The sequence below is a fragment of the Sciurus carolinensis genome, chromosome 2 (genome assembly GCF_902686445.1).
Source record: "Sciurus carolinensis chromosome 2, mSciCar1.2, whole genome shotgun sequence".
NCBI lineage: Eukaryota > Metazoa > Chordata > Mammalia > Rodentia > Sciuridae > Sciurus > Sciurus carolinensis.
In genome coordinates this window covers 176,134,097-176,158,921 of record NC_062214.1, presented here as the reverse complement: position 1 = coordinate 176,158,921, position 24,825 = coordinate 176,134,097, and the positions used below count along the sequence as shown (strand labels likewise).

The 24,825-nt window shown below is 43.0% G+C and overlaps 1 protein-coding gene across 9 annotated transcripts in view; it reads right to left on the bottom strand.

Moving 5' to 3' along the window:
• The window catches only part of Nrxn3 (neurexin 3), a 1,546,128-nt gene that overhangs the window by 1,432,202 nt on the left and 89,101 nt on the right, over positions 1 to 24,825 (bottom strand). For all 9 annotated transcript variants that reach the window (XR_007107214.1, XR_007107215.1, XR_007107216.1 and 6 more), the window contains exon 3: positions 15,057 to 15,074. Coding sequence is in view for 6 of the 9 variants with exons in the window: in XM_047541186.1 (XP_047397142.1) it covers positions 15,057 to 15,074 (18 nt within the window). In the remaining 3 variants the exon portion in view is untranslated. The remainder of the gene's footprint in view (positions 1 to 15,056; positions 15,075 to 24,825) is intronic.

Sequence of the window (24,825 nt, the reverse complement as noted above, 5' to 3'; positions counted from 1 at the left end):
AAAGTCAAATAGGGTACTAAAAAAAAGCAACTATTTAACACCTGAGATTAAAGGTACTTGGCAACTACAGGACAGTAAGTAGGAAAGAGCTGAAGAGTCTACTTGACTCAAACAAATATTTTTATAATTTACCAAAATGAAGAATAAGCAAGACACTTGGTAGTAAGGGGTCCTCCGCCCCTGGGGAAACCTCTACAATTGGGCTCAATTCCTGTGTATGTCACTGGTGACCTGTATCAACCACCTGGAGATGCTTGCAAACAAAGAAACAAAAAAAAAAAAAAACAAAAAAAAAAAAAAACAAGGATGCTGGACTCGACCCCAGACATAATGAATTCAAATATTGGGGAGGAGCAGGGACAAGATCTGAATTGTATGTAAGTTGCCCAAGTGGTTCCCAAGGTCCCTGAAACTTGAGAGCTACCTCTTTGGGATGGCAGATAAATCAAATTTGGTAAATTAAATTATATGATAAATGCACTAAGAGGAATTGGATTTTTAAAGGAACCCTGCAGTGGATCCTTTTATGAAGGGAAGAATCCTTTTAAAATGCAAATAACCTACCACCTGTGTTTTTTAAATTCAAGTACGTACTTATCAGGTTTTATTAAACCACATATGTACTTGCAGTATTGCCACTCAAGTCAAATGTTCATCTTCTTCAACTTAAAAAAGCCTTAAATAGAAATACTAAACCAGGAAAGCAGATCTGGGAACCTAATGCCAAAACTCTGGTTTTGCAGGCAATAAAGTAAATGGACAGGAGTAAGTGTAACAGGAAGCAGGATGGGGGAGGGGTGGACTGTGTAAGTATAACATGATTTGAGTTTTATTCTGCTTTTTGTGAAGGGAATTTTATTTCACTTCCAAGAGCTTTTACATCAGTCTCTTTTCTTGTATAACCCTATCCTCATGGCTCATGGAGTTAAGAACTGGAAACGAAGAATTCTGGAGTATTCAGGTCTATTCTGAAATTCTGTCTCCACCTAATCCTTCAAAACACCCCCAGTTGGTGCTAAAAATCTCAGACTCCTCAACAGTACATGGAAAAACCAACAGCCAATCAAGCAAACAGTTCAAGTGCCTTCTACATGCAAAGACTGGATAGGCAGGTGTGAATACAAGAATGTATAATACAGCATCCATGACTTTTAGGAGTTTAGAGCCCAGCTGAGAAGAAGTTCATGTGTTTATAGTTACACAAACACACATGATGTATACTGGCACCTCATGTGAAACTCAGGGGTTAAGGACTCCAGAAACAGATTTGAATTTCAACTCTGCTACTTTCTAGCTTGTAACCCTACAGAAGTTGCTAAACATTTCTGGACTTGGATTTTTCCTATTTATAAAATATGGATGACATTATCTATTTTATACATTATTTTGAGGGTAAAATAAATCATATAAATCTAAAAAAGCTATATAAGGGTTGTTGTCTTTACATTATGCTCTGAACATGTACTGATGTGTGAAGCAAACCTATTATAGGGCCTGACACATAGTAGGTGCCGGGTGTATGCTTGGTGATTGAATGAGGAATGAATGGGAATTGCTAAGTATCAAGTAACCAGACAATTAGACATAGAAGGACTAACAGGAGGATGGTGGGTGCTCAGAGAACAGGCCTTGGAAGATGCTTCAAGATTTAGAGAGTTGGTGAACAGTCCAACCAGTACCACCAGCTCCCAAGACCACAAAGTACATTTGTAAAGACATTCCTGTTTAACTTTTCAGAACAACTCTGGCACTGCTAAGCACATGGCAGTGCTACCAATGACCAATCAGTGAATATATACTGTATAAATAAAGGAAAGAATACATATAAATAGCTCACATAAAGAAGGAGTGAAAGATTGTCCTAGGGATCAGAGTATGGAGGCCCAGAGCTTGAAGGTTAAGGAAAATGGACTTGATCTTGCAGCTGTTGGAAGAAACTGAGGGTTCATGAGCAAGAGAATGACCCAGGGAAAAAGCTGTTGAGGAAGACTGCTTTGTGATAATATGGATAGAATGGATTAGATGGAAGGAGATGAAGGCAGAAGATCAGTCATGGACCCAAATGAGCATCATGGCAGCAGAAAGAAAAAGGGAGAAAGAGGATCCAGTGGCTTTGATGATGGATGAGATACATCAGGGGGAAAGTGGACAGGAGATAGCAGGAAGCAATTCAGAAATAGGAAGGTGAGACGCGTGGGGTGGGAGATGGATTAGGAGTGAGGATAGAGTAGCTTCTGTTTCAGGCATGATGAGTTGAAGAAAAAGAAGGCTCACTCAAGCAAAAATGCCCAGTGTACATTTAACACTGTAGGACTATGGTAAGAGGGAAGTCAGGATGAACACAAGGACTTACCATAACCCCTTCATGGAAGAGAGTCAGCACCCTCAGGGTGAAAAGTGAACGTGAAAGAAAGACCCTTTAAGGAGAGTGTCAGCAGCTCTGTGTTGTAACCTGGGATGGAGGTGGGGTTACTGAGATTAGTAGTAGAGGTTCATCTTTTTTTCCAAACATATTTAACATTAAAATATTCTAAAAAGTCTTTTTATTTGGAAAATAAAATGAAACTATATGACTTTGCAACACAAGATTACACAAAGTAATGCTCAAAATATCTTAACTGAGTAGGACAAATTAGCAAGAAAGAAAGTGGGATCTATGCTGGATGTGTTATGTGTGTTTGATGAGAAAGGAGTTAAAATGAAGATAGGCTTCTTGTCAACCTCAGAAGCAGAGGGTCAAAATGCATGCACATCACCGGTGGCTCCCCAGGCCACACTGCCAGCCCCAGGACCACCACCTAGCTGGGTTTGAAGTTTGTCACTTATTCTGGGACTGATTTTTCAGGGCTGCCAAAAGATAATGTTTAGGCTGGACTTGGGGCTCATGGAAGCAAAACCAATTCTAAGACACTTTTACCAGAAGCTCTGGATTTGAACAGATTCTCAACTATGACTCAAAATTCAGGACCATAGAAGTTCACTTAAGAGTAGGTAGGAAACAGAAGCTGGGCTTGGATGACCCTTTGAGTGACAAGCAATAAAGAAAAAAAAAATGAATATTTCAAAATGCAAAAAAAAAAAAATAATAATTCTATCTGATGTCACACCTTGAAAATTATCACCCTAGCTGGATCCAGGGACCATTCTGGATCCCAGTGGGGGTCTGATTCTTAAACCTTTCCTCTTCCCTTTCTACTGCAATATTTTGTCTTTCAGGGTGCACAGATTCCCAGAGTACAGACAGGAACAAGAGGAGAAAAAGATAAGACATGCAAAGTCAAAATTGCCTTAGAACAGACTGCAAATCATATGTAAAATATATGCGAAATATATGTATGGCTCTCTAAACTATGTTACACCCTTCAGGAAAATCCCCATGGAGATAGCTGCTTTTGTAGCTCCGGAAAATGGAAATGGCTATGAGCGCAAAGTCATTTGTAAGCAGCTGTGGCCATCATGAAGCCTGTCATGAGAATGACTAATATGGAGAATAGAAAGCATTTACTGAAGCAGGCAAGAGGAAGACTCAGTGTTCAGGAACCAGGTCAGAAGTCCAAGGCCTCTGACATTTAAGTTAATACTGTCTCCCCTGAAACCTGTGATATTCCACCCACCTCAGAGGATTTTCAATCTTTCCTTCCTTCTTTTACCCTGGCTGGGTAACTGGAGAAAGTATTGCAGGGAAGGAAGAAAAAAAAATCAGAAAAATGAGTTATCTCTGCCAAGACTTTTATTTCATTCACTTTCAGGGTAACTTTTATCCCAGTGAAAAATCCACATATATAATCTCTTTTTTCCATACCAGAGAAATTAAATGTCACTAATTGATATAAGTGCCAATGTTGAATTCTTCGGAAACCACAAGAACTTTTTAAAGAGTAATTACATAAAATCAGAAGGTAAGGGAAACATTCACCTGATGCTTCCAGAAAAACTAAAGCGATGGTGAGAAGGGAGTGGGGAGGGGCCAACAGAGAAGCTGCTAGGTAGGGATCCTGTCTGTAGGGTGATCAGGAATTTGAAAAAGAGAGAAAGAGAACGAATTTCATGGTCAGATTTGCATTTTAAAGAGAGAAGTAGCTTAATGTGTATTTCTACTGAAACATGAAATTCTTCCTTTACTGGGTTATTTCATGGAATGATTAAGCCATTTCTCTCTTTAAAATGCAAATCTGGACATGAGACACACTCAGACACCTCAGCCGTTGATATCATGGTGTGGGAGAGATCATCAGGACAGCCAAATCAAAGGTCTCTCCTCAAAGAAAGGGGCATAGCACAGTAGAAGAAAGAGTCATGTGGCCTAAAGAAGTCTGCTACCATGGGCAGGAGAAAGGGCATAGGGTGTGGAATGCTTAAAGGGAAAGGGACCTGAGACTGGCCCTTCACTGGGAAATTCCTTGATCTTCATTAGGAACTTCAGTTTCCTTTTCTACTGGAGGTTCACTTACAACCTATAGCAGAGCTGAGGCCTGTTCCATTATTTGATCAATGACTCAGCTGAGGACATGAGTAACATGCTCTCTGGATGTTGTGATGATCTAAAGTTTAAAGGAGTAGTCAATTTGTTAGCTATTGGAGCAGCGGTCCAAAAGGATAGGAACAGGAAAGATGTAAAATTTAGTTTTAAGGAAAAAATTAAAATTCTGAAATTCAAGCACCATCCCCCATACCCAACACACACACACAAGTTCAATAGTCCCATCTTTTACTATATTAAGAGTTCTGGTTCAGAGGATAGTACAATATATTAGGAATATCATGAACCAGGTGTGGTGTTCCCAAAGAAAGTCAGCCAGGATTATAAGGAGACCAATAGCATGTCAAATAGAGAATGACTGAAGGAACTTCTGTGTTCAGCCCAACTGAGAAAGTTAAGCAAGGCTATGAGCTAGGTAAGGATATGATCACTGCCCTCAAGCATTTTAAAAACTGCATATGCAAGATAAAAGGAGCAAACACATTCAGTATAAAGGGAGGGTAGAAAGATAAAGGGACGTTTCACCTGCCAGAAATACCACAGAAGAGAATTCAAGTAAGATTTTAGGAGATAGCTAACAATAATCCCTTTCAACATTAAGATCCTTTGCCTCTATGGATCCCAAGAGGTCAAGCAACATATTGAACCATATGAAAGTGCTGATATTTGACTGGTTCTGAACTATGAAAACAGCTATTTCAATGGTTCCAAGTAATATGCTGAGAACACTATCCATGGTCAGAATGGTAAGCTTCCACCATAGCCTACCACCACCATAGCCAAGTTGACCACCAATCAGCAATCATAAGCTAACTCTCAAGAAGACCAACTGTTTACATATATGATTTTGGCTTTTCTATAAGTTTGACACAGTAGTGAAGATAAGTTGAATAGCTGGACCAATGATAATAGTTTCCAGAGGAACAAAAGAGAAGAGTGACTGCTGCTAATCCACTAAGATAGGGGCCAACCAGGTCCCAGCCTCTGGGTTTTGCCCTTCCATGATGCCACCATGATCAATCCTCACCACCTAACCCTTTATAGGGTATAAATGTACCAGCCTGCTCTAAAAGTTGACCTCTAGACCAAATTTGTTCTTACAGTATGGTGGCTGGACTGACTGAACAGAAAGTGCTGCTACCAATTACACCATGAATCACGAACAGCTCTTGTATAGCATGACCTCAGAGTATAGGACAGAACCTCCACAGCAAATTCCCAATGCATGCCATCTCTTGGTGTAAACAATGGCAAAATTCCCTTATTAATGAATGCCACAGATGGCAGAGATGAGGGAAGTCATGCCTGTCACTCTAAGGGTTAAAGGATCAGCAATAAAGACTTTTAGAAAGACTCATCCCAAAGGAGAGAAAGTCCTTGCTTTCCTACTGTCATGGACTTCTCCAAAATCATTCCTCATTCATGAGTAATGTAAAACTGAAAGGAACAGCTGATGTGCTGGGTAAAAGAACTGCATCCATGGTGCTCTAGATTTATCAAAGTCAAAGAAAGGTTCCAGGCCTAAGTCAAATAAACCAATTGCACAAGTCTAGGAAGAGGAGAGAAATGGCTTAGTAGTAGTGCACACAAAAATAGGAAATATTTTCATTGACTTTAGGTTCAATTTAATACTATAGTATTTTTTTAAAGGTTAAGGTGATTAGTGCTGCCATTAATAGACGTAGACTCTATAAAAAGGGAGCAATGTAACCATCCTATAATGGACCTATCCCAATTGTGCCCATATCACTATATGTGGTATGTACATGCTCCTTTGGAAAGGAGGCAGAGTGAGGGAAATGTCATTTTTCAGAGAACAATGACTTGAATGAAAGAACTTAAAACCCTTAGATGAAAATGCCCATAGAAACTGGAGATGTTTTCGCCTTTAGAAAAGAAAATCCTCAAAGACAAAAGGCTTGTCTTCAAATACTGGGAGTGTAATTAGATCTATTCTGCGTCTCTCTATGGACTGAAAGCTATACAGGTGGTGAAAGCCGTAATGACTTGGGATAAGAAAGAACTCTCCAACATTTAGTATTGTCCAAATGGAATGGAAAGCTTAAAGCGGCGAGTTACTCATTGCCGAACGGGTTCAATTCAAGTCTGAATAAACTCTAAGAGAAGGGATTCAAAGGTAGGTACATAGTGAGCCTTGACAATGGCTATATTTGGATATAAAGTCCCCCAAAAGCTCATGTGTTGAAGGCTTGGTCCCCAGGGTAGCAGTGTTCAGAACTGAGGCCTTTGGGAGGTATCTGGATCATGAATGCTCTGACCTCGTGAATGGATTGAGCCATTAATGGATTCACAGCTTAATGTGCTATTGAGAAGTGGTGGAAACTTCAGGAGATAGGGCCTAGTTGAGGAAGTAGGTCATTGGGGGCATGCCCCTGAAGGTATGAATTGTCCCCTTTCTCTTTCTCTTCCTGTTTGCTTCCTGGCCACTAAGAAGTCAGCAGCTTTGCTCACCCTGCACTCCCCGCCATGATGTTCTACTTCTCCACAGGCCTAGAAGCAATGGAGCCAAGTGATCATGGGCTGAAACTGTAAGCCAAATAAATCTTTCGTCCTTTTTATATAAAGTTGTTTATTTCAGGTATTTTGTCACAACAATGGAAAGCTGAGAAATATTACAACCTGTTTGGTCTCTTTCATCCCTAAAATGCTGATTCTAATGAGAGTTTGTGAGCACATAAAATATGGCAAGCAATGGGGATGTGGGCACCGATAAGTCTCTGTTCTCAGAACAAGACACCCCCTGCCCTTCCAAAGCCCACGGAAGCACATGAGGGGCCGTGGGGGAAATGCCTAGCTGGCCCTAATGTGTCAGAATGATGGTTCTACAAGCCCTGCAACGTAGAAGCCACCGAAACCCAGAGGGGCCTCGTTTGTCCCCCACTCCTTCCATTAATGTCTTGGTGGTATAAAATAGGGGTTAAGTGTGAAGGTTTATGTCTTTACCTTTCAGATCATTGTCTTTCAAACAGCAGTTCTCAAATGTGGTCATATCAGAATCACCTGAGAACTATCTTTCTTTAATGAGCCTGAATCTCCTTTCTTAGCTCTCTGGGTGATCTTAGAGTGCTTATTAGTTTGTGAACCTCAGCTCTCAGTAATCCAAAATCTGGACTCAAATGCCAGCTGTACTTCTGTGAGGTTTTGGGTAAGTGAACTTTTCTGGGTCTCTTTCCTATAAAATATCTGCCTCTCATCTATAAAATATGCTCTCAGGATCACAGTGACATCATGTGAACACACACAAAAAACACTTGGCACAGTTCATGGTACACAGGAAGGGCTCAAAAGTATGTTATTGTGATCATTATTTAGGACAATGGTCTATTTAGGGACCATCTCTGCCCACTTCTCAACTCTGGCCAACACCATTTCTTTAATAAGCTGACAGCAGTAACAGACCCCTACCCTCGGATGCCTCCCTTCCCAGTCCATCAGCAAAATTGCCCACAGGGAACCCACTGTTCTGGACTCTTTGCTGCATTCCATCTCCACACCCATCCTGAGACCTGACCCAATAAACTGACTAACCTATATCCTTACCAGTCTGTACCCAGTCTACAGACTGGGAAGTTCTTCAATGCTGACACACAAACACACACTAAAAAAACTGACGAAGTTGGGTTATATGGAAGTCCAATAGCCTCATTTTCCTTCCTTGCAAAGAAGGAATTGATCTAGAATAGTTTCACAATGATTTCATCAATGGCATTTCGAGCAACATAAATTTTTTAATGAGTCTGTCTCATATATCACGGGACATTTAACAGTCATTGCCCCATGGTACTCAAAGTCACTGATGCCCCTCATCACTGGACCAACAAATAAGCCCCCCACACATTTGGTGCATGTAAGTGGGGCAGTATTATCTCATTGAGATGGCTGGAAATTGCTAATGACTTTTCCAGCTCTAACTCTGGTCTTGCTCTCTAAAACTGGGAAATGAAATGTGACCATATCCGATACCCTAGTACTCTGCCTTCCCAAGAGAGTAAAAAGAGGGGATTTTAAAAGGCTCTAAGAAAGAAGCACCAAGGTTTAGTGATCTGCTTTCTTGAGATAGCCAGAGCTGGGGACAGGATGGGCAATAACTCCTTCTCACAATTAGTCATATTTGATGGGAGCCAAGTCATATGGGAGCCAAGGGGGACTTCCCAGGACCCAACCTGGCAATTGACTGCAAACTGAGCACTGTTAGCCATCCAGGGCCCCTTCCAATCCAATTACACACAGCAGAGGTGGGTTTCCTTTCAGCTTACATTGCCCACTGAGCAGAGCCCAAGGTGGGTACTGAATAAAGATTGGTTCAATTACCTGTCTCAGGGTGAGCCCCAATACAAAACAGACTTTTAAAGTGGTCTAAGGCAAAACTAAGAGCTAAGTCCCAAGCACTATTATTCCTTCTGGAAGTGTTTGTTTTGTGCCTATAATATATTGGCACTATTCTGGGCTAAGAACAGTCCTGAACAGGACTGTGGAGTGTATGCTATGATGAACCTTCCATCAGACACTTCCAGGGCCAGACTAGTATTTTGTATCCTGCTCCACCACCTTCTACTGAATGGTATCAGTGGTTACTTATCAAAGCTAAGCCTCAGTTGGTTCAGAGGTGAGTTGGACCTAATAATGGAATCTACTCCCTAGGGATGTCAAAAGAATTACATAATGCATGCAAAACTTAGCATTTCAGTGCCTGGCTCAAAATACAAGCTCAATAAATGTCAGGTGTTTTTCCTAATAAAGTAATATGAGAAAAAGCAGTGGGAATATTGCCCAAATGAATGGGGGAAAAAAATAAAATGTTATAGGTACTACTGGAGTTAGGAGCTTGGTAATGGAAAGGCATTCTTCTTGCTATTACCCAAGATGTCTCAGTCAGACAATCTAGTCCTAGACTCTCAGAACGAAAGAAGGGCTGAAAGGTTATCTGTTCTGACCTTTCAATTAAAGAAGGAAAGACTGTTGCCCAAAGGGGTTACATCGCTTGACCAAGGGCACATAGCTCTAGGGAAAAGCAGAACCACAAAGCTGAAATCCCAGACAGGAACTTCAGTCTTGAAATCTACCATGCCTGCTCCTGACCTCGAGCAAAAAATGCAACTTCCTGGATCCCGGGATTCTCCACCTGGTACATGGTGAGTATACTGTCGATATTGGTCTCTGTTGCCTCTTACTGGGATTCCAAGGCCCCACTTGAGAGCATGGCAGGGATTTTAGCAGCAAGTATTCATTCATTGGAAGCATAAAGGTCAGGACCCATGGGAGAGAGTGTGGGAAAAGGTGAGAATAGCAGTGGGTATGTTTAGAAAGATTCTGCATCATAGAACTGGAGCATGCTGCTGGAAAATTAGGGAGATCAAGACACAAGGAAAGAGGAGGACATCTTAAAAAAAAAAAAAAAACTAAGTATCTTCATCTATAAAATAGAAATACACATTGAAAGGTTCAAAGGTTCTAATGAGATGACTAATGATAAAAAGCTATATTATTTTACTCTATTCCTGTGTGTAGGAATTCACTTAATCCTCAAGATAGCCCTGAGAGGTACGCTCTCATTGTCCCTATCTTATAGAAACAGAAAGTAGGACCCACCATGGTAAAGCAACTTGATCAGACTTAGCACTGTGGTGGAGTCAAGATGTCAAGCTTAGCACCTCACTCAGATTCTGCTCTAACCCAGGGGTGGCAATTTTTTTCCCTAAAGGTAAATATTTTAGATTTTCCAGGCTGTACAGTCTCTGTTGAAACTACTCAGACTTTGCAGCTCAAAAGCTGCAACAGACAATAGATAAAGGATTGAGCATGGTTGTGTTCTACCAAAAACTTTATGAATGTGGAAACCAAACTTCATACAATTTCGGTATTACCCATTGTGCTAATGTTTGCAACCACTCAAAAATGTAAAAATATTAGCTCACAAACCATGCAAAGCCAGGCAGTGGGCTGGGTTGGTCCTTGAGTCTTGATTCACTCCCTCCTGCTCTGGCCTGTGCTATCCTGCCTCACAGTATGTAAACTATTATACAGAAAGAGCCCGAACGGCAACCTGCACAGACTGAGTGGCCAGTAGCTGCTCATTGTTCCCCTTTTCTAATCTCATTCTCCATCCTTCTGCAGTCAGTCAGATCAAGCAGGTATCTCATGCTGTGCCCAGCACAAGAGATGAGGACTAGAGCTTTAGCAAGGTGAACTGCAACTTCCTAGGTACAGACAGACCTTGAGGCCCCACAGCGGAGGAGAGACACTAGTGTGTCTCAAACAGGAACATCCTGACACTTGGGACTCGATCAAATGCTGATTCTGTTTCAGCAGCTCCGGGTGGGGCCTGAGCTTCTACTTTTCCAACAAGCTCCCAGTGGTGCTGATGCTGTGGGTCCCCTGGTTGCCCTGGGAGCCACAGTCTTCCACAGCATTCTCTTCATGTCCACGGACACCAACTGGATTCCTTCGGCGCTACATCCTGACTTCAGGTACAGAACAGTGCCTCTCTCCCAGGCTGAACTGAGCAACTCTCTGGAGACAGCACAAGGCTCAAGGCAGATAACCAGGGGGCCTGCCCTAGGACAGTCCTGGGATGATTTACACTGAAGGGGAAAAGACAGCAGGGGCAGAGACCAAGAGTGGGCAGAGGAAGGCAAAGGCGTCAGTTCCTTCTGGCAACAGCGACAGAGGCCTCCTCTGGGGCCCCTCAGACAGGAGCACCTCCTCCTGCGCCTGCCAGGGCTCTGATGGACCAAAGAGAGGCCTATTTCCTCCTCAGGCCTCTGCATAACTAGGGCATTTCCACAAGGTCACAGTTATTCATTTTAATTCCAGCTCTAATCAGCTGGCAGAGCGTGAGAAATTATCCATCGTGAGGAGTCTCTGAGGGAGACCACAAATGGCCCACCTGATAGGAAGGAGAACACCAGAGAAGGGGAGAACAGGGTCTCACCCCCACAGGCCAGTGCAGGGCCTGCCTCCTGGATCCCTCCACTAGGCTTCCCTTCCCCCTAACAGTTCTGGAACATGCAGAAGTCAGGAGAGTGTGGAGAACAAGGCGGGGATGGGACTCCTCACCCCTGCCCCACAAGCAGCCCAAGAAGACCAAAGACAAATCCCAAAGAGCACAAGCATGGGACATGGCACCTGCCAGGAGTCCCTTCCAGGCCCCAAATGGGTTACATGGCCTTGAAGATGTGTCTTCCCTCCTTTGGGCCTCAATTTCCTTCTCTGAAAGTTTGTACTCCTTGGATAGGATATTCTTTAAACTCCCACAGGTCTCAGGACCCTACAGATTCACAATGTCCCTTGTGCTCATGGCCACTCTTTCTGTTCAATCAAGATTTTTGAGGTTCTATTCTGTGCTATGAACCTTGTGGAGAGAGAGGAATGCAGACACGGCTAAGACAGGAGCCTGGCCCACAGAACCACCACAGTAATGGCAGCTTTCAGGATGACAGGCACACAGGCTTCGCAGACCCATGAATCTGAGATCCTGGTCTAGTCACAAGCAGGAGGTGACCACAGGTGTGTTCCTGAAGCTTCCTGGGGCTCCTTTTCCCCATCAGTAGTGCAGATGATAACACCTTCCTGGAGGATTGACATGAAGACTAAAGGAAAAGAAGGCAGGGAGGTAGGAGCGCCCTACCCCACCCCTGCAGGCCAGCATGCCCATCTGCTGATGGTTATTTTATTATTCTGAACCTTCTTCCCAAAGACCAGGAGGAGGAACTACCTCCTTTCCTACATGGCACTGGAGTGAAATATGCTTTCCCCACTTCCCAGGGTGTCTGGGACTCACTCTCCAAGTCCCCAGGCTGCCATTTGGAGTTTGGAAAGGTGCTGCCAGACTGGCCCATCTCAGCCTGCATCTTACAGTGGGATTACTTTTAACCATCTCCTCCGCATGTCAAATTCATCAATTAATCAACTGTCCCTTTATAGTCTTCCAGCAGCCCCTGGGTAAACACTTACATTAGCTCATAAAATCCCCAATTTGTCTTCCTGAGGGAAAGGGAAAAAAATCAAAGAACCACTAAAGGTCTCTTGTGTCAGAGCCACAGAGCTGCTGGCTCCAGATTTCCTGGCCAGGGGCTCAGAGAGGCTGGAGGCTGCCCACTGACCTCAGCCAGGGCCAGTCCCATTCAGGCCACCTCCCGCCACACCCCAGGCCACAAGGAAAGGATGGAAACGACAAGGCTTGGGAACCATGAAAAATCAAGAGGACAGAGGAGTTACAGAATTGGCAATCAGCTCCAGGCACTTCAAGGCCAGAACAAAGGGCACGAGATTTGGGATTTGGCCAGAATCCCCTTTCACTCCTGCTACTCAAGAGCTGGGTGACTATAGCACATCACTTGACCTCACTGGGCCTCGATTTCCTCAGCAGTGACATGGAGCTCGGGCAACAGACCTCAGAGTGTTGTTAAGATAATAAAATGAGATAATGGCCAAGAAAACAGAATGGTACCATGGCTAGAGGGAGGGAGAGTTACTGCTGCTGTTGACTGAGGAGGGGTCACTTCTACCCATAAGACCTATGGGCCTCCCCATCTTTCTTTTCCGTCCAAGACCAATATGGGAAAAAGCTCCCCCTCCAGTTTGAGGCAGCCCCAGGGGTCCAGGCCCAGCAAGAGGTAGATGACACCTGTCTTATATTAAGGCTGTAATGAAGGCAGGCTGGATTTTAGCCCCCAGTCACTCCTCAGCAGGGAGACCCTATGCAGGTACCACCTGCACAGCCCAAGTGCTCATCCCTGGTGACATCTCTGTCATGAACCAGGAAAAGGGAGGGTAAGCTGAGGGGCACTTTGACAAAATTTGAGATGTTAGACTTATCCTTATAACCCCCTTATACCTTATACCCCAACAAAATAGTCTCTTATCAGAGAGGCCTCCCTGATCACCCTCTAAATACTAGGGACTTCTCCTTTACTCTGCTCCATTTTTCTCTGTAGCCCTTATCACTCACCACCTGATACAACATATATTAATACATACACACTTGTGACATGTATATGTATGTATGTGTATGTACATAAATGTGTAGGTATGTATGTGTATGCTTTTAGTTCACTGCCTCTATCTAGAATACAAGGTTCACACAGGCAGGGGATGTCCTTTGTTCACTGTTCTGTCCTCAGTGCCTGGTACATAACTATTTGTTGAGTGAGCTACTGAGCTAAAATACTATTAAGTGGAAAGAATGAATTTAAAGGTATATTCCTAGGAAATGCTGTTCTGTGCTTATGCTCAACTACCAATTATTTTTAAAGATGGAGGACAGGCAGAAGAAGAGAGAGAAAAACCCTCTCTGTATTAGGTAGAGATAACTGTTATTCTCTTATGATGTGTTACATCCTCATACAACAGTGATCAGAGGGACCCTACTGAAGTCTGGTTGATTGCTTTAGACATTCAAAAGCAATAAAGGATAAATTCATTTGGGAAGAGGGGCATAGAAAATGTCACATTACCTCAAATAAAATAAATAACAGTACAGTTAGGAAGCACCTATAAGACCTTTAATTGTTGATAATGTTCAGTGATGGGCCAGTAAGTACCATGCAGTGCATGAGTTCTAAATGGACAAAGTCCCAAATTCTAAGGTCAATGCTACTGCAGATAAACTCTATGACCTTAGGCAAAACTGCTTAAACTGTTGGGCCCTAAATTTCCTGCATATTAAAATAAATATAATTATGCCTATCTTATATTGATGCTATAAGAATTAAATGTTAAATGGACTAAATAGGAAAACATACAACATGCAAGATAATGCTCCCTTCTTATTTGGTAGAGTCTATTATTCTTAAAGTTCTAACCAGTTTAGAACAGTCTTCAATGCATTCTAAGTCATCAGACACTTCTTACCTATAAATGTTGGTGTCATCTCTTATTCTATACATGCCAGGGTGTACACACATCTTCAAAAAGTACACTCACACACAATTCTTAAAATTAGGACTCTGGATGACTATGCATTTTAAATGGAGAGGCACACAATTATCATAAAGGTGATTCTTCCATTTTTCTATTGATAAAAAAACATTTAATCAAACTTTTTTTTTTTTTTACAGTGAGCATGTATTACTTAAATAGCCAGGAAAAATAAATATTACTAACTTAATTGTGGGAAAAAAGGACATTTCTTAGAACAAAAGGAAGAAACCTTCATTTACCCATATCATATTTCCATGCTAAATGTGTTATATCTTCAACTTTCAACCACATGAATCTATAGAAGCAGAGTCATAGAACAAAAGGCAAAATGTTCATTAAATCAAAAACACCTATTTAATTGTTCTTTTAAAAAATGATAAATTTCCAGGTCTTTGATTCACCCAGAAATCAGAACTGATCATGTAAGTCAGGGAACCATATTCCTTTGGTTTTAAATGGTTCCTCCAAACCAATGTAAGTTCATCAATTGAAGGCATTTCTTCTTCTAAACCTAAATCAATGAAAACACAATATGCTTAGATTTTTACTCCTAGAAAAGGGGGTCAGAGTCAAACCATGCATAATCTAGCAGAGGGGAGATCCCCAAAGCAGCAGTGCAAACACAAAGACTCACCTGGACCTTGACTGACATCTGTGGCAGCATTTTCAAAGGGAGGGGAAGGGAGAGGAGACAAAAGGGGAAGAAGGGGAGAGAAAGGAAAAAGAGTGTTAGCAGCACACACACAATGCAATGTGCCCTTGCATGACTATCAAGTTCATGCAAGCCACAACAGTGCTCAGTTTCTGAGCCCTTAGTTCTACCTGCACCCAAAAACCATCCATGCAAGCTGAGGAGTCGTGCTCCCCTTTGACTGTGCATGTAGCAGGAGAGGTAAATTTCTCATCTGTCCGGAAAGACATCATCCTGGAATCAGATAGAGCTCCAATGAGCTAAGCAGACTGGAATCCTGCAAGAATATTGGTTAAAATATTCTGGTTGATTTCTGCACACCAACACCCAAGCAAATCCTCTTCCTCTTCAGGTACCACACACTGGACATGAAGTCAAGCAAGGTTCCCAATAGAGAGAAAAATGAATAAACCACTCCCTTAAGGAAATAAGGAAAAGAAGCATCAGTATTAGGGACAAGTTGTAACACATTCACCACTTAGAACTGAAGGACATAAGATCCCAAGACATTTACAGTTCCCTCCTTCCCCGCGTTCCCAGTAACCATTCTTCATCACAGACAGCAAGGTGTACATGACATGGTGTGTGAGTGGAGCAGCCACCATATAAATAGCCTCCCCGCTATTCTTCTCTTTGCTTTTCACCCCATCACTAATGACAAGAATTGTCATTGGAAACCACTTCTGACTACAAATAAACATCTAGCTCTAGGAAGGCCAACATTTGAATTAAACCAATGAACTTTCAAAACATGAGTAACAATTCACTGCCATCATCTCCTTGAACAACACAACCTCCTCCTGATCTTCCCCTGGAATGTAAAATAGATTCAAGTGAGTAACACCTAAGCCAGGCAGTCCAAGGCATTGTTCAAACCCCTGGAGCCAGCCTGACAGTACACATTTCAGCTGAGGAGAGGAACCACTGGCCAACAGGGTATATCTGGGTGACTCACTTGGAATCACTGGATGGTGGATCTGGAACAGCCATAGACTTAATTATTTAGTTGATTCTTTTTGGTTAAGATGGGGAATGTTATGGTTTAGATATGAGGTATCCCCAAAAATCTCATGTGTTAGACAATTCAAGAAAGTTTAGAGGTCAAATGATTGTGTTATAAGAGTTTTAACCTAATCCCCTGATAGGGATTACCTGGGTGGCAACTGTAGATAGGCAGAGTGTGGCTGGAGGAGGTGGGCCATGAGGGCGTGACATTGAGGTACATATTTTGTCTGTAGTGAGAGGAAGTCTTTCTCTCTACTTCCTGGTGCCATGTTCCCACTGTTTTACTCTGCTATACTCTTCCGCCATGATGTCCTGTCTCACCTCAGGCCCTAAAGAATGAGTAGGCTGTCTATAGACTGAGACCTCTGAAACTATGAGTCCCAAAATAAACTTTTCTTCCTTAAATTTGTTCTTGTTAAGTCTGTTGGTCACAGCAGCAAAAAAATCTAAGACAGAGGATAAAAAGGTTGGGAGACTTGCCCACTGCACGTTCTGAGACAGAGCCTAGATCTCTTGAATCTCGTACAGTTCAAATTGATTTGACTGAAGCCTAGGTTTCTCAAGGATATATGGAACCCAATTCAGTTTGCAGACTAAAATGGGAACACCCTGAATCCATGGGTGAGAGTCTCCCAGCTACCCCATAAGCAGGTTGTGATTTATCCTCTGTGCCTTTGATTTGCTGCCTGAACAAGGTAGGTGACGATAATGAAAATATCTATAATCAGATTTGTAAATTTCTAGGATCCTGAGGGCTCTTGCCCCAGGAAAATACAGACTGACCAATTTTGCTGTGCCTCAGTTCCTGGGATGGGACTTACTCACAGTAACAGTGGAGCTTTTTATCCAGCCCACGCACTGTATTCCCTAGAAGCTTTATCTGCTCTAAGAGACTTCTAGAGAGCTCTGAATCACTCCTCAGCCACACCCCCTTTCAGGTTTTCTGGTGAGTTAGATTTAGGGGTGGAGTGGCAGGAGGAAGGAAGAAGAGATGTGAAATAGAAGAGGTGGGAAGGAAAACATGCCGCATAAATAACTAAGCAGGCCCATTAACTGTGACTGATGGATTGCCTAGAATAGTGGTCGTTAAAATACCCCTTAATTAAACAGGATATCAAACTATTTACATGTGGTGTTCTGAGGCGGGATTGTCAATGCCATTGACACCAAGGCCCAGGGAGACAGGGTCCCCTGGAACCCCAGAGGTATTTTGAGACCGTTAGTTACCCATATCTAAACTTGGAGACTGACAGCTCTGAGTTCAGACTCAGCTTGCTCTGTGGCCTTGGGTCCATCACTGAACTTCTAAGTCATTTTCCTCAGCTATAAAATGGGAATCATACCAGAGCCTCACTCATGGGAATGTTATGAGAATTAAATGAGATTAAATACTTGTAAGGCACTTAGTACAAAGCAAAAGCTGCATAAATGTTGGCTGCTCTGCTTGTTTTATCGTTTTGAATTATCACAGACTGAAGTACCCAAAAATGTTGACCAGATGGCTCACTGAAACCATCGGAGAGCACAGGAGTTAAGTGATTTGGTCGAAATCTTCTACTTAGGAATAAGGACCAGTGTTCCAGCTCTGGCCTCCACAACCCTCAATTTGAAGCCAGCAAAGGGGAAGTAAAGAAGTCAGATGAGCAGGAGTGGGGATTTAGACAATTCCATGCTTACTTATTTTATCCACCCTCTTCAAGTCTTAATTTGGCATCCTTCTAGTCCTATGCAACAAACACAGTACCTGTTCTTGTCACAAAGGGGCAAGAACACCACCCAGAAAATCCCTTTAGCTAGAGATCAAGGTCTAAGATCCTTCCCTGTCTACAGCAGTTTTGAGCACTATTTCAACTTTAGGAACAGAGATGCAGCATCACCTGGCTCCTGTCCCAAGAAGCAGTGAGTGACCTGAATTTCTGGACTCAATTCTGAATGACAGAATGAAATGGCAAAGGCAGGAGGTAGAGGTGGGCGGAGGATGGGGATGAGAAACTCAGCAGTATCCATCGGCCGTGTCCTTTTCTTTTCTTGTAACAACCCCCAGCTGCCTTCCAGGGAACTCCCTTCCCTGCCTTTAATCCATGTGGTTGGCAGAGGTAATCCCTGCTCCCACCATATCTCCAAGGGTAGTCACAAGACTCAGGCCAGGTCATGGAAATATTCTATTTCCTAGATCTAATAATTGACCCAGGAACAGACATGTGACCCAAGCCCAACCAATAAGAGTCTTGCCAGGGAACTTTACTAGAATTATCAGGAAGTGGGTGCTCTCTTTTTTTTCTCTGATGCTATCACATTCCATCTCTGTTATCATACAGTTCTCCTGTGAATGAGTGCAAAATAGAAGCAAATAAGGTTATTTAGTACAAGAGAATGACAACAGACCAAGAGTCAAATCCCAGCTCTGCCCTCTATCCAGAAGCAAGTGTCTCAGCTTCTCTGAACTTCAGTCTTCTCATGTGTAAATGAGATCCTAATAGTATCTATCTTGGTGAGCAGTATCAATGGAGATAATCTATTCAACATTCAATACTTATTGACTGAATGCCAATGATAGGCCAGACCCTGCTTTAAACATTGAGGATACAAGCAATAAATGAAATAGATGAGACTCTTAGATTTTAATGGGAGATATAAGCAATAAAATCATAGACACATAATGTCAATTAGTGTTGTTAAGAAAGGAGAAGCAATCTAAGTGATAGCAGAAGGTCCCCATGTTAGAGAAGAAAAGGAAGAAAGGAAGGAAGGAAGGAAGAAGAAAGGGAAGGAGGGAGGGGCAGAGGGAGGGAGATTTTGCAGGAAGTAATATTAGAGCTGATACCTAAGGAAGGTGAGTCCTACATATATCTGGAAAAGACTGTTCAGAATCTTAAATGCAAAAGCTGTAGCAGGACCTGCTCAGCTGTTTCTACCAGGACAGGAGGGCCAAGGATGGGCCATAACCTGACACATTCCCTGTCCCATCCTCCTAGCTCTGTCACTCTGTCACATGGTCTTGGAAGGTCACAAGTGCTCAAGAAATATTTGGGGGAAAACAAATCATGATGAAAACACCTCCTGGTCCAGTCTGTGCTACATCCCTTGGGACTGCTGCACTCCAACCAGGGAAGGTAGAACAGGGAAGGAAGGATCTGAACCCACCAGCATCACTGACTGCCTTCAGTATCACACCCAGGGAAGAAGTAAATCGGCACTCACACCTACACTCAGTACCCATGGGCACTTACTGCATATTCAACATTAACTTCAGCCACAAGTACAGTATGGTGGTTTTCAAGTTCAAAACCAATAATTTCCTACAGTTTAAGGAATGTGGTTCTTCTCATCACCAGGAGAAAGAAAGGACCTTCCATCCTCTGATGCAGCACTTGCAGATGCTTGCTCAATCAGGGAAGCCCTCCACTTCACCCTTCACTGGACTAGATCTTCTCAAGAAGCAAGAGTCCAAGAGCATCTCTCCCCCAACTTCCTACTTTAACACCTACATCCCTGGAGGAGCTTTGGGGACTGTGGGGGAGGCTACAAAGCCAGCCTCCTAAAGGAGAGTCCCAGCTGAACCTTTAGGGACCCCACCTGGTGAACTCTGCCTTGAGTCTGACCTATTTTCTAGGAGAGAAAATAGAATATAGATTGAAATGCAGTGGCGCTCTGGAAAACTACAGGCCCAGCAGTGTGAGAAAATAAAACAGCAGCAGGGAGCTAAGGAAGTGCTGGCCTGGGTGAGAATGCCACCTCTCCTGGATCAATCATTATCTGCTTGTCAACAGTCTTTTCTTCAGCAATTTGCCCCCACTTTTTGTTTATTAAAAAATTGATACATACACATATTCACATATGTTTCCTCCGGCCGGTCCTGGAGACCCATGCCACTCCCTGTACACAGACCCCAGGCTGTATGACAGGAGCAACCACAGGAAGAGGGAGCTCTGGAGTGCTGGCCTCAGAAATACAGAGGCAGCAAGGCCGAGGGTCAGACACACCTGTGGCTGCGCCCTGGGTCTGCCTCCCTTGCTGCACAAACACGGAAAAGTTCCTTAGTTTTTTTGTACAAAACTCTTGTCAGCTTCCATATAGAGGTGATCGAATTGCCAGCTGACATTACTGGGGGCTTTCTGCATGCTAGGTGCTCTTCTAAGCCTCTCAACAATAACCCTATGAGGTAGGAGATACTATCATGCCCATTACAAAGATAAGGGAACTGAGGCACAGAAAGTTTAAGTAACTGACTCAAAGTCAAATCATCTATAAAACCAGAGCCTGAATCCTGGCAATCCAGCTGTGGATTCCTCTGGGTGTCAATTGCCAGGCAGGCAGCACCCTCTCCATCAGAGGGTGAATATGAGAAGGAAATAGAAAAACAGCAATACAATCAGGATAAAGCTTCCATTTACTGAGCAGGTCCCCTGTGCTGGCACTGAGCCAAGAGCTTCAGAACATCATTTTATTTCATCAGCACCACAGCCCTAACAGGTAAGAACATTATTCATCCCACTTTACAGATAAGGAAACCGAGACTTGGACAGGATGTTCTATCCTTAATACCTCTCAGACTCACAAGTACATCAGATAAGGGTCAAACTATATTTCTGAATAAAAGGACAAACCAGGATAGAAACCAAGTGACCCACAGCTACAAATTAGGGATAAGGATAGTAGGCATCTTGCAACTGTGAGAATAAGGTATTATCCAGAGCAGAGGAAGGGGTCAGATGCAGCATGACCACCATGACCACAGTCCTGGACAACGGGAGGCCCTGCCCTGGGACTGTCCCCTCCACCACCTTTTTCAGCTGCATTCCAGCCCAGGAACTAAACAGTGCACAGAATTAAATGAATGTTCCCATCCGGAGTAAGCAGCACCTGTCCAGCCCCACAGAGAACACCATGGTACCCAGAATTCCTTGCCCAAAAGCAGATTGACCCACTGGTGTGTGCACGCTAGTGTCAACAAGGGCCAAGGGGAAGTTGTCTGCAGGAAATGTGAACTTCTACAGACTGAGGTGTTCCCATAAATGCACACAAGGGCCTTCATGGTTCTAGAGATAGAAGGGAGGTTGGCCAACTGGCCTCCATGATGCTTTTGCCCAGGACCTCAAATATCAAGGCTGACCTTCAGTTGGCCTTGTGCTGAGGACTGCACATGGCCAGAACATTAGAAGGGGCAAAGAGACTCTTTCTGACTCTGTGTCAGAGAAGTGAGTTCCACAAAAGGGTTCTGGTGTTAGCTCCCCCTCCACCCCCACAAAAGCCCATTTGTCTGCCTTAGAAGCCCTGCACCCCCAGCCCTGGTACTCTGTGCTTTTGTTCTTTAGTGGTAATAATTCCAGGGTGCTTAAGAGTAGCAGGTAGGATGAGGGTGAAGGTGTGACAGGTCTACCCCTGCCTGGTAGGGCAGCTGCAGTACGGGGAGCAGAAGGAAAACTGGGAAAGGGATAGCGAGGCACTGTGGTGATACAGGTCACCACTACCCCATACCTTCAGGTACCTCACATGCTTGCAGGGGCTCTGTTGAGGAATGTGATCAAGGAAAGGAGCTGTCTACTTACTATGAATACAGCAGAGATGAGTGCAGACAGCCTTGGCTTTAAATGTTTTCGGGCCTTTGAGTATAGACATGGGATAAGGCAGTCTGGGGTTTGAATCCTGGCTTTGCTACTGGTTATTTAAAATATTTTGGGCAGATTTCTTGGCTTTGCATGTCTCTCCTGCCGCACGGAAATAGTAGCATCTATGCCTTCCACAGTCATTTTGCAAAATCACACAAGAAAAAACACAAGCTTATGGAAAAACAGGATTAGGGCACAACACCCGAAAACTTCCTCAGTGACACACAATAAAAGGTAGGAACCAGTTTAACACATGTTGTTAAGGAATATATAAGTGCTTCAATAAACCTGACACTAGAAAGTTTGCTTGTGGAAGTGAGGAGCTTGTGAACTGCTGTGAAGCAGCAGAAGGAGGGTCACCTGGAATTGGACAGAAAGTTGCAACAGCAGATGTAGGCTGGGACTCGCCACTCACACAGTAACAGGAGTAGCTGGCTCAGGCTGGCGGCAGGTGCGTTGGGGTATTCCTTCACAGCTTGGTTCACTGACAGTGGTTTTCTGCTTTCACCTAAGCATTTCTAATGGATAAAATCATGCACAGTCAAGAACAAAATTATTATGCTCAAATTGTTCCCTAATATATCAATTGCATTGGAACAAATTTGCATTTTCAAAACAAGCGTTATAAAAGAACTGACTGTCCCTAATTTATAAGATTGTCATGAGAATCAAATGAGATGATCCATATAAAGTGTTTGACACAATGCCAGGCACATAGTAAACATTCAAGAAACACTTCCCGAAATCATTATTAATGCTTGTTGGCACATCCGTGGAAGACTGAAAGCAACAAGTTGAGCTTCTGTTGACCCGTTTAAGCCTTCATATAAAAGTCATCTTTAGTTAGAAAATACCTCCTGGCCTTAGGCCATGAGATTGGCACCTGCTATATTCTCCCACCCACTAGGACAAGGGCTTTGGACAAGTGTTTACAGCAGATGGACACTGCCAAAGGACAGACTCCATATGTTAACTTCCTAGGTTAAAGAATGAATGTGTCCCTCCCAAAACTGCAGCATGACCCACCAGAGAGAGGAATACACAACTGCATCCCAGAGAACTGCAGTTAAGTTCAAGAGAGAAACGAACTAAAAAGAGAGAACATCCCATGTTCTTGTAGGACACAGAGAAGTACCTTGCAGAGAGGAAAAAAAATCCATCAGCTGGTATGGTGGACAGCACCCTAGACACAGGCTCTCTAATTTCCCTGCCTCCTTCAGTGGAGGCAGGATTAAGTGGTAGTTTCTGGAGTTGGGTAGACCTGGATGAAATCCTGGCTCTTCTATACACGTGGGCTCAGGCATGTTAGCTAACTTCTCTGATCCCTAATAGCTCCATCTGAGAAATGGATACAATCTACTTGACTAGAAAGACTGGTGTGAGGGTTATAAGCCTAATGTATGCAAAAGAACAGAGCAAAGGATCCAGCACAGAGGAAATACTAATCCATACTGGTGATTGTAATTATTGCATTACTTGACCCCAGTCATTTCCTTGAGAGAGGAGACCTGTCCCCTTTCCAAGAATTCCTTCTACTCTGGAAAGAGCCTAAGTCCTCAGAGTTTATGTCAATTGGAAGAATGCTCTGGAAGAAACAGATGGGTCTCTCAGAGTTTGGGTAAAGGTGAGTTCTGCCAACTCTGCAGTTCAGTACCAAAATAGAACCTTGGAAGAGGTGTCCTCTGCAGAGGGTGCCGTAGGGACTGTGAGAAGACTTGTGTTTGGAGTCAGAACCTCTGTTTTGTTCATTTCAGTTTTTAAAAACTGTGTCAACCACTTTGAAAAGCAGAATGGAGATTCCTGAAAAGACTAAGAATGAACCCAACACATAACCCTGCTGACCCACTCCTTAGTATTTATCCAAAAGAATTAAAATCAGCATACTATAGTGATGCATGCATACCAATGTTTATAGCAGCAATATTCACCCTAGGCAAGTTATGGGACAGCCTAGGTGTCCCTCAATACGTGATTAGAAAAAGAAAATGTAGTCTAAATACACAATGGAGCTTTACTTAACCATAAAGAGGAATGAAATTATATCATTTGCTGGTAAATAGATGGAACTGGAAAGTACCATGCAGAGTGAAATAAACCAGACTTAGAAAGTCAAGGGTGGAATGTTTTCTCTTACATGCAGAAGTTAGAGAAAAATAAGGAATTTTAAAAGGGAGTGGGGATCTCATGAAAGAAGGGAGAACTGTAGATAGAGGAGAACAATGAGGAGGGAGGAGAGATGGGAAAGGGAAGGAACAAAATTAACCAAACTATGTCATACGCACATATGAACATATCACAATGAATTCCACTTTTAGGTCTAGCTATAATGGACCAATTCAAAAATAAATCAATGAAAAAATAAACTGTGGGAAAATACACGTAACATTAAATTTATCACCTGAACATTTTGTTGTGTGTGGTGCTGGGGATGGTACCCAGGGCCTTGCACTAGGCAAGCAATCTACCACTTAGCTACACCCAACAACTTTTAAATATATAGTTTGGTGGCATTAAATACATTCATAATGTTATATAACTGTCACCACCACCATCTCTAGAACTCTTTTCATCTTGTAGAACTGAGACTCTGTGCCCATTAAACACTAACTCCTTGTTCCTTCCCCCTGCCCAGTCCCTGGAAACCATTCTTTTATTTTCTGTTTCCATGAATTTCACTACCCTAGGCACCTCACAGAAGTAGAATCATGCAGTATTTGTCTTTTTGTGACTGGCTCATTTCACTTAGCATAATGTTCTTAAGGAAACTCTAGGAGACCCACCTGTTTCTCCCAAAATGTTCTTCCAATTGGCATAAACTCTGAGGATTTAGAATCTTTCCAGAGAGGAAAAAATTCTTAGAAAGAGGGCAGATCTCCTCTCTCAAGGAATTCACTGGAGTAAAGTAATGCAATCATTACAGTCACCAGCATGCATCAGTACTTCTTCTAGGCCAGACCCTTTATAACAGGTATCAGAATCTACCTCCTTTTTAAGGATGAATAATATTCCATGTAGGTATATGCATTTCACCTGCAGAAGCCCTGGATTTGAGGCCTGACCTTCCAACCTCATCCTAGCTTTGTGATCCTAAGCAATCA